This window comes from Schistocerca gregaria, chromosome X (genome assembly GCF_023897955.1).
Source record: "Schistocerca gregaria isolate iqSchGreg1 chromosome X, iqSchGreg1.2, whole genome shotgun sequence".
Classification (NCBI taxonomy): Eukaryota; Metazoa; Arthropoda; class Insecta; order Orthoptera; family Acrididae; genus Schistocerca; species Schistocerca gregaria.
The window spans coordinates 187,628,424-187,646,786 of NC_064931.1; the positions used below are offsets into that span (position 1 = coordinate 187,628,424).

General features: G+C 46.8%; 1 protein-coding gene across 1 annotated transcript in view; it reads left to right on the plus strand.

Annotated features, from left to right (window-relative positions):
- LOC126298489 (Fanconi anemia group M protein-like) overlaps positions 1-18,363 on the plus strand; it is a 238,262-nt gene that overhangs the window by 25,177 nt on the left and 194,722 nt on the right. Inside the window, exon 2 of the mRNA XM_049989825.1 lies at positions 3,541-3,603. Coding sequence (XP_049845782.1) covers positions 3,541-3,603 — 63 coding nt within the window. The remainder of the gene's footprint in view (positions 1-3,540; positions 3,604-18,363) is intronic.

Genomic DNA, 18,363 nt, shown 5'->3' on the forward strand with positions numbered 1-18,363 from the left:
TGTGGGAACAAGTGAAGGGAAAAAATTGTTAATGGATGATGCACATGCACTGATCTGGCAACTGCTTGTAAAGTAGTTGTAAGTGAGACAGGTGAGAAGTGGTAGTTGGTACTGACGAAAATATCTACACTTCCTTCAGCTCTCTCTCCACTCAGGTCATCCTTTTTGAGGCGTACATAGCTTTGTAGCTCAGGGGTGTATGAATTATGGAAATTAGTCTGCTGGAGACACAGACACAGTAGTCTATCCTGAGATAAGACATGGAATTTCTCCACATGCGTCCTGAACCCCTGTAAGTGCCACTGTAGTATGGGCGCCATTTCATCAATGTGGTTTTAATTTACCCCTATCTTTGCACCATGGAGGTGAAGCACTTTTAGAGTGGGGGGAGTGGAGAGACTGCCTGGATCTGAGGCATCTGATTCCATAATGTCCTCCTCATCAGTCAGACGTGAAAGAATGATCGCTGATGATGCTCATGACAGCTTTTGACCCAAACGTCGTGAACCTTTCCCTGTACCCCCTTCCTTCAAGGATGAGGGGAAAAGGGGGCACTGAGAGGCACTCTGCTTGTCGTGTGGCTTCTTGACACTCACTAAGGAACTGTTACTGGTCTTTTCTGTGCCAGCTGTTTGGATTGCTTGATCCTTACTCAATTTGTCTTGGCATGTACACATGCAAGTACAGGTGCTGGTGGTGGATGGTCGTTCGCTGGACATCATCTGCATCAAAGCGTCGACCTTAGGAACAGGTTTCTGCACCACAGAAATGCACAGAGTGGTAAAGACGAGAGGTTTTGTTGCCTTATATTCCTTTCTGGCTTCTGCATAGGGAATCCTCTTAGTGACTTTCAGTTCCTGAATTTTTTGTTCCTCTGCAAAAACAGGGCAGTCTTGGCTCCAGACTGGGTGGCTCGCAGAGCAGTTAACGTAGACTGCTGGAGGTAGACAGTCAATCCCAGCTTCATCGGCTACCTTTCCAAATTTCCCACAGGTCGCTACACCCCCACAACTCAGCATTGTGTGACCAAAATGTTGGCATTTGTAGCACCACATAGGTTTAGGTACATAAGTTGGAGGAAACCTGCCATGATAGGCCATGCAGGGCTATGCCACGAAGGGATTCGGTTGGCCACTGCGGCATTCAGAACAAGCCCCATACCGAGCCTCTTTGCAGATGCTGGTGAACCACCACTTTACATCAAGTGACAGTTATTTACGGTGAGCCATGCATAAAAATGGTTCAAATGGCTCTGAGCACTATGGGACTCAACTGCTGTGGTCATCAGTCCCCTAGAACTTAGAACTATTTAAACCTAACTAACCTAAAGACATCACACACATCCATGCCCGAGGCAGGATTCGAACCTGTGACCGTAGCAGTCACACGGTTCTGGACTACGCGCCTAGAACCGCGAGACCACCGCAGCCGGTGAGCCAGGCATATAAAACACTGTCCACACCATATGCTCCTGCATACCACATTGTTGCTTGGCCTCCAAATGGAAAGGCTTTTTCGTAACCGGCAACAGGTAACGAGGCCCTATGGGGTTCGTGCACAGGGTTGCCATCTAGAGATGGATGTGGTCGATCTTCATGTTCTACATCGAGGTTGGAGCAGATTTCCTCCTTGGCTCCTCCAGAGGACCTGACTTATTTTAGCCTTGACCAATTTTAAGAAAGATCATATGTGAGATTTTACATTTCAGTCTCTGCTTCTTAACATTTTAAATATGCATCACAGTTTCACAGTGGTGTAAACTGATGGCTCCAAACAAAGGAATTCCCTTGTCTGCTCTGTAGTGTTCCCTGACCATGTCACAAGGATTCTCCTTCCTGTGGAGTATACCATTTTCTCAGTGCAGCTCCATGTGATCCTGAAGGCACTGGAGCATATGCGTCATATTCAGGGCAAATGGTTTCTCATCTACTCCATTTCCCTCAGTGCCTTAAACTTTTTACAGAATCTGCACACAGCTAAGGAGTTGGCCCAACTGATATATGACCAACCATACTTGCTTCAGCAGCAATTAAAGCAGGTGTCATTCTTCTGGATGCCAGGGCCTGTAGGGATACAGGAAAATGCACATCCTGATTGGGCTGCCAAAGAGGCCTATGGAGAACAAGGTATGGCAAATTGTCCTATTCCTTTGCAGGCTGTCAGTTTTGCATTACATAGGAAGTTCGTGCAGGTGTGAGGTGAGGAATGGCTGGCAGTGATGGACAATAAGCTGCAGTAGGTGAAGTCAACTATCCAGCTGTGGCGTTCCTCCTACCAGTTGTTCAGGTGGGATGAAGTGACCCTTACACATCTTTGCATCGCGCACTGCCCTCTTACATATTACTTTTTACTACGGCGAGAAGATTCCCTGTTTTGTGATGCTTGTGGCATATACATCACTGTATGGCATATTTTAACAGAGTGCACTTAATACCTTTATGCAAGGGCAGATGATGATGAGATTAGTGTGACTAAAGTTTTAAAATTTTGTGATGTGTCTGGACTCTGCCCTAAGCTTTTAGGCTGGAGGTTTTACCGTGTTATGGAGTGGCTGGCTCTTCTTCTTCTTCTTCTTCTTCTTCTTTTGTGGTCAGCCAGCCACATCCATCTGACCTGATTGTTTTAATTCTTTGTGTCACTTTCTTCTGTTTTGTTGATGTTTTAAAATTGGTATGATACTTCGTTTTGTGCTTTTGTGTGGGTACACACATTGTTTTAGACAGTGTGTTCCTTTCAGTTTCTTTGCTGTTTTATACTCCTGTTTTGAGTCATTTTCTGACACTTGTCTCAAACTCTTTTCGCATGGGTGCTGAAGACCTTGCTGTCAGGCGCCCATCCCAACATATCCACCACCACCATGAATGAAGCCAAACTCAGTGGGTTTGTAGAACAATTTACCAGTTTCCCTGAAAGGGACCACATACATGACCTCAGTAGGGCCTTCTTTTGTACGACCTAAGTGATCAATTTAATGCCTACAAGAACTATTAAGGATATTCAAATGAAATTGATGTTGCATACAAATCTCATGAGAAGAGATTCCTCAGACACATTCCTACCCTCTTTGATCACGCCATGACATTTAGAGGTTGCATTGACAGAGTATGTGACCTTTACAATATTTAATTCTCAAAATCAGATGGAACATCATTTTGTAATTTTAATTGTTTGTATGTAGCCATTTACCTGATCATTTGTATGTAATTAGTTTCAGTCACGTGTATATTTATTGGCGCATTTTTCACAATCATTAGTGTATGCTGATGTAACACAGGCAGGGCAATTTCCTCATGAAATTCTTTACTACATCAACTCTGTATTGTGCTCCGAGTCTTCTTACTCTTTGTATCTGTTTTCATAATTTATGGTATGTTTTCCAAAGTTAAAAGCTATAGTATTGCTTAACCCCCCCCTGCCCCCCCCCCCCTCTCTCTCTCTCTCTCTCTCTCTCTCTCTCTCTCTCTCTCTCATTGAATTGTACATCTCTGTCTGCACAGTAAATATTTTTTTTTAAAATGTTATCTTTATCTTCTGTTCCAGTGTTCCCGAATCTTCTTCACCTACTGAAGAATGTCGTGTTGAATTTCCTGAAAATATTGTTGGGTAAGCTACTTTTTCAGAACATACACAATTTTTCAACATGGAGCTAACATTTATGGACGTATTGCCACACTGGGTTTCCCAGACCTGTATGGTCAAAATTAAATAAATAATGAACTCTCAATCCCCTTACTTAAAAACACACACACACACACACACACACACACACACACACACACACGCCCGCAAATAATAAGAAATATAAAGTAATGGTAATTCTTCTGAGACTGGACCTTTCTGCCCCACATGATTCTGAACTTACGTTTTCCAACCAGCATTGATTTCACAGTTCGCTCTTCCAACCCTGTTACCACAACACAATGGTGATTGCACAACAATATTGGTTGCAGTAATCAGTTTACAGTGTTGTTCTTGCTCCCATATCACCATTCATTAGACAAACCATGACTCTGGGCACATCATAGGATGCCACTTTTGCAGCCTCTCCTTCTAGAATAAGTGGTATTGTCCTCAGAGGTGTCCATGGTGCCATCACCCACACCTCTGTAACAGTGTCACCCCCTCCTCCCCTATCCGCTGGTCTTCATCAAAGGTAGCTGGTCCCATTATGGTCTGAAGAAATTGTGGCAGGAATCTGAGATCACTGAAGAGATCGCCAGTGTTATAAATGACTGTTCCCATCAGTGGCCAACCTCATAACCTTTAAGTGGGTGTGTACAAGGGCTTGTTTTTTAATCAAGCAAAGGAAGAGAGAATCCTGAAAATGCTACATCTCAGCTTTTGGAATGCATGCATCACCCTCCGAGGTGTGGGCCAAGCTGTTTCTACTTTTAACATTACTTGCTCATGATTTTCTGCGATATCTGGTTTTGGGATTGGATTCTACTTGCAGTGGCTTGACAGTAACATCATCCCATTGTTTGAGCGAGATAAAAATTCAGCTTTCATTTGCATGTATAGACCAATCAGTCTCATTAACAGGTTATGCAGATTGCTGAAGAGGATGGTGGCGTAGCAATTGTGCTGGATCCTCGAATCGCAAATCTTTTGCCCATTTATCAGTGTGGCTTTCTGGTCCACAACTTACTACCTGGTCCAGTTGGTAATGGCAATTCAGCAGTTTTTTTTAGAAAGCATTAACACCTTATCACTGTCTTTTATATTTGGATAGAGCATACTGTACAAGGGGTAGTCATTAAGTTTTGATTATCACCTCAAAAATAATAAAGCTGTGACCATAGAACTTGATAACTGTGTTAATCCTTCTCTACACATTTATCCTTCAATGCACAACATTTTTCTCAAACACAAATGACTCGGCAGAGACCTTATTTGCTGAAGTTTGTGTTTTGCTGTTCAGAAAGTGGCCCACTTGAAAATAACATTTCACTCTGGAAGTGCCTGCTACAGATGGTTTTTTCATCTGAGGAAAGAGGAAGAAATCAATGGGTGCCGTGTCAGGAATAGAGAGGGGTGAGGTAAAATTTGGTATCTCAGAGAAACAGCATATGTCCTGTGCAGAATGAGCTAGGATGTCATCATGGAACAAAACACCCGCTTGGACAGAATCCGGTGATGCTTCATCTTGATAGCCTCCAGTAGCCTCATAAGGAGATTCTGGTAGTATGCTCCTGCAATGATATGCTCCCTTACAAATGTAACCTGGTAGCACAACAGAATAGCAATCCCCAAACACTCAGATAGTCTGCCACTTCATTCATCATCATTCAGACAGAGAAAGTGTCTGTGCCAGATAAACATTGTGTCATATGATGGTGCTTTGTTGCTTCACACTTTACCCAGCTCAAGTTGGACCTGACCGACACAGTGTTACACTTCAGCAGCAGGAAACTAGTTACTGCATGATACTCCACTTTATCGATGGGCTATGCTCTTTGGTTTTGGCTCAGCTAGTGGCCTTCTGCAGTACTGCAGCAAGGGTATTTCACTGTGCACCAGGACTGCAGACGTGTACTTGCAAGCAAACAAAAAATTAATAATGTAACTTTTTCTGAGGTGATAATTAAAACTTTCACTACCCCTTGTATTATCTGTCACAACACAACTTCGCTATACTCCATGATTGGGTTTTCAAGGTGCTTTTGTTCTGGTGTAACCACAAGTGTCAGAATGAAGATGCAGAATGCAAAACCAGAGAAGACGGTGACACGATGTCAGCCAGTAGCCTGCTGACGAGGACTGCACCACGACAGGAGAGCCCCCTGCAAGAAGTGAATATAAGCGCCACTCCTGCCAGCCTTGCCCACTGAAATCGACTCCGTGTACAGACATCTTTGGATGGTAGTAGACCGGCACTCGCAGAACAGATTATAGTGATCCATATCAAGTGCTTACTTGGATTTCTTTATAGCAAAGACTATTACTGTTTGCATGTTACTTGCAACAGCGATGTAACTCCTAAGTTAAGTATTGTCAATTTGCTTTATAGCAATAAAACTACTAATGTTATTTGCTTGAATTGTTGTACAGCATTCCAAGAATGCCACATCCTTCAGGCACACTATACGAGACGAATGGACGAGACCAGACAGCTTTACTGATTTTTATTTGCAGCATATTGTCACCTCTATGTTGTTAGTTAGTCTGTTCATTTCTCAGCTCCCTGCAAGTCCAAGAGAATTCTATAACTCAGAGCTCAGTGTTGAATGCTACACTTTTCCTTAGAGCCACCAACAAATTTGTTTGCACCATGGGTCTGGTAGTTACTCCCACTGTTTATGTAGATGATTTTTGGATTTTGCAGAGCTCCCCACTCTGTGGGCTTAGATTATAGTCAACTTCAAGGAACTGCGAGGATCGCCTTTTCTTAAACCTCCTATCATTGCTACCAATTTTTACTTGACCCAGACCTCTGCTTGGGGAACCATTACCGTTAAGGTAATCACACAGTCCCCCTCCCCCCCCCCCCTCTCTCTCTCTCTCTCTCTCTCTCTCTCTCTCTCTCTTTTTTTTACTGTCTCTTCGACAATAAACTGACATGATCACCAAGTATCCACCAACTTAAAACAAGTCCCACATGTAAGTTTATATCAACTGAGGACAGGTCGCCAAATTCATAGTGACTTTCACCTCCCTCCTCTTGAATGTACCCATTGGGTGACCGCATGTTGTGCCACAGTATGTAACCAGACCACAGGTCCATTTAGACCTATTCCAAGGGTCTAAACTGTCCATCATTCATATTGTCTTTGGACATAGTTTCCTTTCAGTCCTCTAAGAAAATTGAGACAGTGAAATAATTTTTACCTATTGCACTAAAAATACAGAATAGACAGGTTATGCTTTCATCAATTTTGAGACCAGGAACAACGCCCTTTTACCAGATGAGTCTTCATGATGGAACTGAACTGGTGGCTATTGCTAGATACCCCAAATTCATCAAGAAGAAAACCCATGATAGCTTGCAATGATTCTATGAGCTGTCTGCAGGCTATTTTGCTGTGCTACCTTCACCACCTAGTAGTGTCTGCTTTCAGTGACCTTCTTTATGATCTCAGCCATACTGCCCCCTGCTGCCTCCAGGCAGACAGGCCCCCATGTTGGGCATTCTGCAGAGCCAATTGACCTTTATATACGTCTGCTGTGCACTTTGACACCTCTCTCTCTCGGATTGCATTGATGCGGTCTTTTAAGGTGTCTGACATTATTCTTCATGCCGCTGGTACTGCTATCCCCCAATCCATAGGTCTCCCTCATCGTCGACCGGTATCGTGGTGGACCAAGGACTCAGCAGTTGCTACCCAGAGCCACCAATTGGTGCTGCAATGATTTAAACAATGCTCTTCAGAGACTAACCTTATCGCTTTTAAGAGTCTCCATGCTAAGGCTTGCTACCTTGTTAAGCAGAGTAAAAAGGAATGCTTGGAACACTATGTTTCCTCCCTGGGGATGTGTGCCTCTTCAACCCAGGTTTGGTCTGAACTCCGTAGCCTTCTGGGCTGCTAGCAACAATCAACTGTCCAGGATCTTATATTACATGGTGTTCTGTGCACTGATCCATTGTTCTTTGCAGAACACATCTCGAAACACTTTGTGACAGCATTGGCATCCTCTTCCTATCCTGCTGTCTTTCTCTGGCAGAAACAAGATGAAGAAACCCCCCTCTGTTTCAAGCCCAATCAAGTTGAATCCTGTAATGAACCCTTCACTGAATGAGAATTCTTGCAGACTCTTACCTCTTCATGTGACTTGCCCCCGGCCCGTATTCCAGCCACAACCAGATGATCCAACAATTGAATGTTACCCATAGGCAACATCTACCCAGGGTTTTTGTAGTAACACTGTTGCCGGCAGAGGTCGCGTACAAATTCTCACGTGCCCTCTAGTGGACGGGACTCTATGTGCGGCAACTACCGTCCGTGACGCGCCGTGCCGATGTGTACCTCCCGCGATCTTTATGATGGCTACTGCACTCCTCTTCCTTCGGGGGGGTGAAGCCACTGTGATCCACTGCGTCGGAAGGTGGAGCATCGGGCAGGAGCGATGACCTCCACGTCCATTGGAAGGCTGGAGACGAGGGGATCTGCCAGCCCTCGAGACGGAACCTTCGAATACAGCTGGAAGTGACCCACACGAAGAGGCCCCTGTCGTCCCGCCACCAGAGCCCGGGACAGAACAATAGACAAGCCGTCAAACTCTGTATGCTGGTCCAGATCGGGAGGGGCAAGACCCAGTGGCGGGGACGATGGGGAAGGGACGACCACAGGTGAACCAGCCTCCTGAGAAACTGGGCCTGCGAGGGGGGCCTGCTCTTGCTGGGACATCTCTAACAATGGCGATACCGGTGCTGGAGCTACTGGAGGCTGTCAAGGCTGAGAACCATCTCATTGCGGCGGACTCACAGTGGCGAGAGGCGGTAACGCCCTCTGAGAAACCAACACGGGCGCCAGCAATGGGGAAGCCGGTGCCAGAGAGGTCGGAGGATGGGTGCCCAAACGTGGACGTAGCTGATTTTGGTGACGATGTACCACCCGGTCCCCCATATACAAGGTATAGAGCTGGTGGCCATTTCAGCACAGGATCACCCCCGGTATCCAACGTGGATTGCGACCAAACCCACGTGCCCAGACCGACATACCCAGTGGAAAGCCAGGTACTCCATTTTGTGAAGACTGGCAAGGACCAGGCCAGAGGTGGTGCTGCAGAGTCCTAGGTTGGCGCCCGTGGAGGAGCTCTGTGGGGCTGCATTCTCCCGTTGGTGTGGTCCGGTATGCCGTCAGGAAAAACGTCAATCCCTCCTCCGCAGGAAATTCGTGCACATACTTTTTCATCTGTGTCTTAAATGTGCGCACCATGCGCTCGCCTTCCCCATTTGATTGTGGATGAAAGGGGGGAGAGCAAACATGCCGAATACCGAAGCGCCTACAAAAATCTTAGAAGGTCTGCGAAATAAACTGAGGTACATTGTCCGAGACCAGGGTGACTGGCAGACCTTCCATGGAAAAGATTTTTGCTAGTGCCTGGATTGCAACTTCTGAAGTGGTTGAGGAGCAGCGAACCACATATGGGAATCGGGAATAAGCATCAATGACAATGAGCCAAAAGCCATTGAGAAACGGGCTCGCAAAATCAATGTGAACACGTTCCCATGCTTGGGTTGCCGGCGGCCATGAAGAGAACGGTGTCCTGGGAGATGCCTGTTGGCTCGCACACTGGGAACAGGTGGCCACCGGGCCAGTACACATGTCTGCGAGCCAAGGTTTTAGTACGGGAAACACCCCAGTGCCCCTCATGTTTTAACGTGAGGACCTCCCTTCGTAAACTTGCAGGAACAACCACGCGAGGAGCTGTATCATCGGTAGCCAGAAGTAGAACTCCTTCCAAGACCGAGAGGCGGCCGCGTAGAATAAAATAATTATGAAGATGGTCCGAGGCCCGGCCTGCATGTCGGGATGACCACCCCTGCTGAATGAGGCGAACTACTTGCCGGAGATCCGGGTCAGCTGCCGTTTCCCTGGTGACTCTAGAACTAGTGATCAGGAAGCCATCAACCGCTTGGCGGGACGCCACACCCAAATGAAAACACATAATCTCCTCTCTATCGAACTTAGGATCCGGGCCCACCGGAAGACGGGAAAGAGCGTGGGCGTTGGCATGCTGTCAGGAAGGGTGAAAATGAATGTCATAATGGTACTTACAGATGAACAAGGCCCAGCGCTGTAGTCTGTCGGCCGCCCTATCCGGAATCTGAGAGGTGGGGCCAAATAACGATATTAACAGCTTATGGTCAGTGATTAACTGAAACTTCATGCTATACAAGAAAGAGTGAAACTTGGTAACAGCGTAGACAATGGCCAAAGCCTCTTTTTCCACCTGGGGTTAATGGGCTTGCGCGGGACTAAGAGTTTTAGATGCAAATGTCAGTGGTTGCTCGGAACCATCCGCATTGCGATGGGTCAGGACCGCTCCCACTCCATACTGCGAAGCATCTGTAGCCAGGACCAACGGCTTATGGGGGTCAAAAGTAGCCAAACAACGCGCTGACGTGAGGAGGCCCTTGAACGAGGTGAACGCTCGCTCGCATGCAGGCAACCAATCAAAAGGAACACCCTTGCGCGGAAGGCAGCACAGGGGGTGGGCTATGGTGGAAGCCCTGGGAATGAACTGGTGGTAATAGGCAATCTTGCCTAAAAAAGCTTGTAACTCCTTCAGCGAAGCGAGCCAAGGAAGGTCGACGATACCTTGGACCAAACTTCCCAATGGCTGGATGCCGTGCCGAGAGATGGTGAAGCCCACATACTCAATGGACGGTTGGAAGAAGTTTGACTTACGCAGGTTGCAACGCAAGCCCAGGGACCTGAATTTGAGAAAGAGGGCTCAAAGGTTGTGCAAGTGTTCCTTCGTGCTGCGGCCTGTGACTATTATGTTGTCCAGTTAATTAATACAATGAGGGATTGTCTATGTGACGTGCTCAAGATAACGCTGGAATATCGCTGGGCCACTGGATATTCCGAAGGCCAACCGCTGGTATTGGTAAAGGCCAAACGGGGTGTTGACGACCGCCAGCCGTTTGGAGTCCTCATCAAGTAGTATCTGATGATAAGCCTCCGAAAGATCAATTTTCGAAAAATATTGGCCTCCCGCCACGGCTGAGAACAATTCATCAGCACGAGGCAAAGGATAGATGTCCACCACCAATTGGAAATTAATGGTGGCCTTGAAATCGCCACAAAGACGTAATTTTCCTGAGGGTTTTCTGACAATGAAGAGGGGCGAAGCCCACTCACTAGAAGAAATGGGAAGAACGACCCCTAGGGCTGTCAGCCAGTCTAGCTCTTCTTTTACTTGGGGGCGGAGAGCCAAGGGGATCTGCCTCGTGCTAAGAAAACGTGGGCGAGCCGACGCCTTCAATGTTAAGTGATCTTCAGAGTCTGAAACATGCCCCAGGCCCTCCTCAAAGATATCTGGAAAGTCTGATATCAAAGATTCCAATGATTGATAGGGAACGTCTTCGGAGATCAATTGTATGGTGTCAGCGATAGAAAAACCGAAAGCTTGAAAGGCGGAGCTCGCATCACTGACAACAATAAAAGTAATAGGCCGAGTGACTGATTTGTAAGTCACGTTGGTAGTGAATTGACCCAGTAGGGGAATGAACTGTTTACCATTACCATGGAGACGCCGGTAAACTGGCGCCAACGGGGGCGATCCAAGGTCGGAATAAGTTTGTGCATTCAACAAAGAAACTGCCGCGCCCCTATCTACTTGCAGTTGTAATCAGCATGACCGAGAGATGGTGTACCGACACCTCAATAAAGAGTTTCTGTGCCGATGCGTCGGGAGCCTGGCCCGATGAAACTTCCTGAATGTCAACGTCCATGTCGCCGTACCTGCTTCCTTCGATTCTTTTGAGGCTGAGCGGCAAACTTTAGCAATGTGTCCTTTTTTATTACATTTACAACAAATGACCCAACGCTGGGGGCACTCTGACCGATCATGATGTATATAGCACGAGCACAGGATGGCAACAGGGGTCGGCGGCCGGAATTCTGTTTACGCGCTGTGCGGGAGCGGCCGTAATGGCCGGATTGTACCGCCCGCTTGTCATCCACCCCGGGCACAGTGGACGTGGCCGTGCCACCCTGAACCGCCGTGACATTGCACCACGTTTCCAACTGTTGACCTGTGGCATGAGAGACTTCATACGATTGAGCAATGGACAGGACTTCCTCAAGGGAAGGGTCTTCTAACTGCAGGGCCCGTTGCTGGACCTCCCTATCAGGGGCCGAACGAACAATGACGTCGCGCACCATAATGTGGGCATACGACTCTCGCAACTGCTCCGTGACAAAATGACACTTGTGACTAAGACCGTGCAGGGTAGGGGCCCACGCCCGGTAAGACTGATGGGGCTGTTTCTTGCATTGATAGAACTCAACCCTAGCCGCCACAAGATGAGTGTGGCAGCGATAATATGAAGACAGCAATGAACACAATGCGTCAAAAGACAAGGGCGAGGGTTCCTGCAACGGCACTAGCTGCCGCAAAACTTGATACAGCAAGGGAGATATCCAAGACAAGAAGAGAGCATGACATACCTTCGCATCGGCAACATGAAACGCCTGGAAATGCTGCCGAAGGCGATGTTCATATGCCTCCCAATCCTCCACCGTCTCGTCATACGGGGGAAAGGGAGGAAGAAACAGCGTTGGAGCAGACTGCGTGGAGAGCAACGCCGGAAGCACTTGTTTCATGGTGGTCATGAGCTCCGTCTGCTGCTCAACCAAAACCCGCACTAAATCCTCCATGCCGTGGATAAGCTGCGAAACTGGTACAACGATGCAACATGTGAAAGAACGACACTACTCGTCGCCAATTGTGTAGTAACACTGTTCACGTTTTACGTTGCCCTTCATTTAGCATAGATGGGGACTGTGTCCTAGGCATGCCCGATGTTAACTGACTGGGCACGGCCCGTGCTGCTTGAGTTGTTGTTGTTATTCTGTCAGCAGAGGTCGCGTACGAATTGTCGCGTGTCCTCTGGTGGACGGGACTCTATGTGCGGCAACTACCGTCCGTGACGCACCATGCCGATGTGCACCTCCCGCGATCTTTCTGATGGCTACTGCAGTTTTCAACCACATTTGGCTCACTGGTGTTTTCCTCTTGCAATGGCAAGAGAACATAGTTATCCCCATACTTAAGCATGGGAAAAAACCCAACATCTCTCGACAGCTACCAACCGATTAGCCTGTCCAACTTTCTTTGTTAACTACTCAAGAGGATGATTAGTTTCTGGTTATGTTGGATACTCAAATCTCAGGGCCTTTTGTCCCTGTATCAGTGTGGCTTCGACGCTCTACAACTGACCATTTACTCAGATTGGAAACAGCAATCCGACAGGGTTTTGCTAAAAGCTGACAACTTGTCGCGGTCTTCTTTGACTTACATAAGGTATATGACATGGCTTGGCACCATCACATTTTAGTTACCTTCTATGACTGGGGTTTTTGCGATCCCCTTCCAACTTTTATCTGTGAGTTTTTATCCCAACAGCTCTTCCGGCTTAGAGTTGTCACTTCACTCAGCACCTCTTGGATCCAAGAGAATGGTATCCCAAAAGGTTGTGGGTTAAGAGTCACACTCTTCCTTCAATGGACTTGTAACCTTTATTGGGCCTCTGGTTACCGCAGCATTGTATGTCGATGATTTTTGAAATCTGGTGCAGCTCCCACTCTGTAGCATCTGCTGAATGCCAGCTCCAAGGCACGATCTGATGGGCCTCTGTGTGGACCCCTTCCCATGGCTTCCAGTTCTCTCTCTCCAAAACACACATTATGCAATTTTGCTGTTGACTCACAGTACAGCCCAATACAGAACTTTATTTATGCACCCAGTGCTTAGGTGTTGTAACACATGCCTGTTTCTTAGGCATCCTGTTTAATAAAAAGCTGACGTGGCTGTCCCATATTTGCCATCTGAAGACTACTTGCATGCAGACAGCTTGGGTTCCAGACTGAGCTACTCTTCTCCCTCTTTACTGCATTCTGGTTTTGTCCAGGCTAGATTATGGTTGTCAGGCTTATGGCTCAGCGGCTCCTTCCATTCTGAAACTACTTGACCCTGTCCATCTTAATTGGGTGCATCTGGCTATCAGTGCCTTTTGTACTAGTTCCATCGACAGTCTCCTTGCAGAAGTGGGGATTCCCCCTCTGCAAATATGATGAAGCCAATGCCTTGATACCCACCTTCAGATGGGATTGCTGGTTTTTTATTTTATTTACATGCCCAGTTCGGTAGGTCCAAATTGTGTCAGCACATGAAATTACAACATAAAACTAATACAGGTGAAATAAAATATTTTTATGAACCCAAAAAAGCCAAGCCATAAGTTTAAGTAAACGCATTCAAGAGTATAACATAGGAATCAGCTTAATTTTTCAAGGAACTCCTCAACAGAATAGGAGTAGTGACCCATGAGGAAACTCTTCAGTTTTGATATGACAGCATGTGAATTACTGCTAAGAATTTTGAATTCTTGTGGTAGTGTATTGAAAATGGATGCAGCAGTATACTGTACACCTTTCTGTACAAGAGTTAGGGAAGTCCGATCCAAATGCAGATTGGATTTCTACCTAGTATTAACTGAATGAAAGCTGCTAATTAATGGGAATAAGCTGATATTGTTAACAAGAAACGACAGTAAATAATATATATTGAGAGGAGAGTGTTAAACTACCCAGACTAGTGAACAGATGTTGACAAGAGATTCGCGAACTTGCATCACTTATTTCCCAAACTGCCCACTTCTGAGCCAAAAAGTCCTTTTAGAATGGGAAGAGTTATCCTAGGATATAATACCATATGACATAAGTGAATGAAAATAAGCAAAGTAGACTAATTTTCGTATCGAACAATCACTTACTTGAGATACTGTTTGAATAGTAAAAATGACAGCATTAAGGTTGCATAAGTTTGAATGCATCTCATTTCACATTGTTGGGATCTCCATCCTATTCACTGGAATGGGCCCTGTGTATTTCCTTCCTCACCACTTTCCCTCTTGGATGGTGCCTAGATCATGGATTAGGACCAACCTATTTCAGGTTCTTAAGGTCTCTGTCACCCCTACGATATTCTGGCATCTTCTACATTCCATTCTTGAAGAGTTCCAGGGTGTTACCATCTTCTACACTGATGGTTCTAAAGCGATAGATAAGACAGGATCTGCTTTTATGTCTCCTACTGGCATGGGACATGGAACACCATTTACTGTCGATGATCATGTAGTGTGCAGAGCTGCTAGCCATTAACAGAGCTGCCCATTTTATTACTCAGGCTTCACTTCACAGTGTTTTAACATGTACCCACTCAGCAACCTGTAAACTGTAGACTGATGCTACTCTTCTCACTCTTTGGTCTCTGCCCTTGGCTGTGCCACCTGCTCAGTTGTCTTTCTCTGGGTCCCAAGTCATGCAGGCATCCCAGGGAATAAACTGGCAGAACATTTGATCATAGAGGCAGATACTTATCCCCATTCTCTTTCATGATTTCAGAGGCAGATATGCAGATACACGTCAAGTCTCTCACTGCCCAGAAGTGGAATGACATCTGTGGCACTACTGCTCTCAGTAATAAACTCCGCGCAACCAGTGAGACTACTGCAGTTTGGCACTCTTCCTTCCACTCTTCTTGGAGTCCACTATCTTATGCCATATACACATTGGTCATACTAGGCTCACCCATTGTTTTCTCTTGTGTAACGAGCCATCCTCACAATGTTGCTGTGGAACCAGACTGACGGCACCCCAGGTATTGGTGGAATGTCTCATTATTTTGGCCCATCCGCAGCTCATGGTCCAGTGGCTAGCGTTGCTGCCTCTGGATCGCGGGATCCCCGGATTCGATTCCCAGCCGGATTGGGGATTTTCTGTGCCGGGGGACTGGGTGCTTGTGTTGCCCTCTTCATTTCATCATCATCATTCATGACAGTGGCTAGATTGGACTGTGTAAAAAATTGGGGCATTGTTCGGGCACTGATGACCGCATAGTTGAGCACCCCACAAACCAATCATCATCATCATCATCATCATCATCCTTGTGGCCCTTCATACTAAGTATAGCCTTCCAGATTCCTTAATATTAGCAGACAATTCATGGATGGTTGAACTGATCCACAGTTTACTACCTGAAAGTGGTTTTTACTTTCAGTTATAAGGTTTTGCTTTACTCCCAGAGTAGGGACAGGGACAGGTTGGTTGTTGTTGGGGCCTCTCTTTGTGGTTTCTGTTGTGTTGGCTGAAGAGCCAACACCGTGTTACAACTGGAGGTCGAAATGCACGCGTTTTAGCTCGCGCAGGCTGGCATGAGGAGGGAAGAACTATACTGAGGTGAGGTCTAGAACATGACAAGGAATGAGAGTTCAGAAAGTGGACATAATTAGTTTGATACTTAACTTCAATCCATTAATGAGGAACATCGCTCTTGACGGTGATGATTCACAATATTATCTGTTAAGAAGACATATAGTAATTGAATATGGTGCCTTGCTAGGTCGTAGCAAATGACGTAGCTGAAGGCTATGCTAAACTTCCGTCTTGGCAAATGAGAGCATACGTAGTCAGTGAACCATCGCTAGCAAAGTCGGCTGTACAACTGGGGCGAGTGCTAGGGAGTCTCTCTAGACTAGACCTGCCGTGTGGTGGTGCTCGGTCTGGAATCACTGATATCGGCAACGTGCGGGTCTGACGTATACTACGGACCACGGCCGATTTAAAGGCTACCACCTAGCAAGTGTGGTGTCTGGTGGTGACATTACATTCCTCCCCCACAAATCGGCGGACAGTTGTGGTATAATGCCTCCAACCGCCGTGGGGAGGACCGCATGTTGATGTATGCGACGAGGTGGGGAGCCTAACAACAGGTGAGGCTGTGCCACCCGCACCCTGCCATTCGGACCGAGGGGAGCTAGGGAACGCCTGAATGCCTGAAAACCTACTCCAGGGTGCATGCCAACATGCGGTGTATGCGCCGGTAGAGAGACAGGAGGGACGGAAGGGTCGACCTCCATCGGGCCGGGGCACCTGACGGGCGAAGACGACATGTGGTCCAGAGCGGACAAGAGTTCCATGTCGGGCGACAACTGGTCCTGGGGAGCGATCGGCAGCGCGTAACCCAGGGGGGCGCCCGGCGGCTGCAGCAACGCGTCCACTGGAGGCGTCGCCGGCGGGAGAACAAGTGGCGGCGGCACGTCGCCATGAGGCAAAATGGAAGGCAGCGTCGGTAACACCTGGGGCTGAGGCAAGCCAGAAGATGGGTCCCCGGGGCGCTGACCGGACGGCACTGATGCTGAAAGCAGACAGCGAGCAGCAGATCCCGTGCGACGACAGAGGCGCAGATTGAGATGTCGGCGTACCTCACCAGAGGCCCCCAAAACCAGATACATAGTGCACCCGAGGCAGCGAAGAATGCGCCCTTCGAGCCAACACCATGAATGACAATAGTGGCGGTAGTAGGCAACGTCGCTGCACAGGAACCTTATGCGGCGGATGAAGCAAAAACATCAAGGTTCGATGATGCCGACCGTGGAGCAACTCAGCCGACGAGCGACCATCTCAGGGCTGAGAGTGATACCAGGACAAAAAGAGCAATAACGCGTCCTCCCGTGAATGCGACTCTTTCAACTTCAACATCTGTGACTTGAAAGTCCTGACCAATCATTCAGCGGCACCGTTTGACTGTGGCATTCCATTTCTGTGTGTCTCTTGTATGCACAATACCTGGCACTGGCATTGACTGCGTAGACCTTGTGGCAGCTCTTCTTTGGCTGCTGTTATGCCTTCTGTGTTAACATATATAATGGTCAACTGTGGGCCTGAAAAGGTCTCAGAATATTCTTGAAATTCTATCAAGATACTGTGGCACAAATCAGTTTAAACCCTATCCTTGAAAGATTCAAGTTTGTGCTTTTCATTTGAGAGATAGGGAAGCTACTTGTAAGTTGATTATAGCATACCAGGAGTTGAGTCTCAACATTGCTACACTCCAAAATACGTAGCAGTGACACTGGACAATCTCTTACTTTCAAGAGACACTGCATGAATTGCAAGTTGGAAGTTCCCACCAGGAACAATCTGTTAAGAAAATTGGCCAAATCACCGTAGAGCAATGAACTTGAAACCATTTGAACTTGTGCACTTTCATTAGCCTATTCTACAGCAGAGGTTACTCTCCCTGTTTTATGTAATTCATCACATGCCAAACAGGTAGATGTAGCTCTCAACAACACCTGCAGAATTAATAACAGGTTGTTTGAAATCTGCTCCTGTCGAATGGATATACCATCTTGCAGAAATAGCACCACCACCCAATCGAAGAGAAATTGCGGCAAATAAGGAATGAAAGAAAGGGGAATAAGTACAAACCTATCCCCTCTATGGGCATAAACTGCATTCACAGCAACAGAAGTGAAGGAAGAGTTTCCATAGAACATGATAGGTACTTACTACCACGGCAGAAAGTGCCAGGGTGCAACTTTGGAAGGATAGACTTCCCTTCCCTCTGGTTGGAAAGAGAGTTTCTGAGACTCTGCCTCCAGAACATGACAAGGAATGGATGACCTGGATATCTTTGAATAGGCTGAGATCAGGAGTGAGTAGATCAGTGTTTAATATGGCAAGATGGGGCTACAGTACAGAAGACAATATTAAGTGTGATTGTGGAGAAGTCCAGACTGTCCAGAACTGGGCCAATTTTTTTTGTAAAAGACTATGTAACATGTTAACTGTGCACCAATATAGGTTTCTGACACGACAAAACTAATTATAACTCTGACTTTTATGC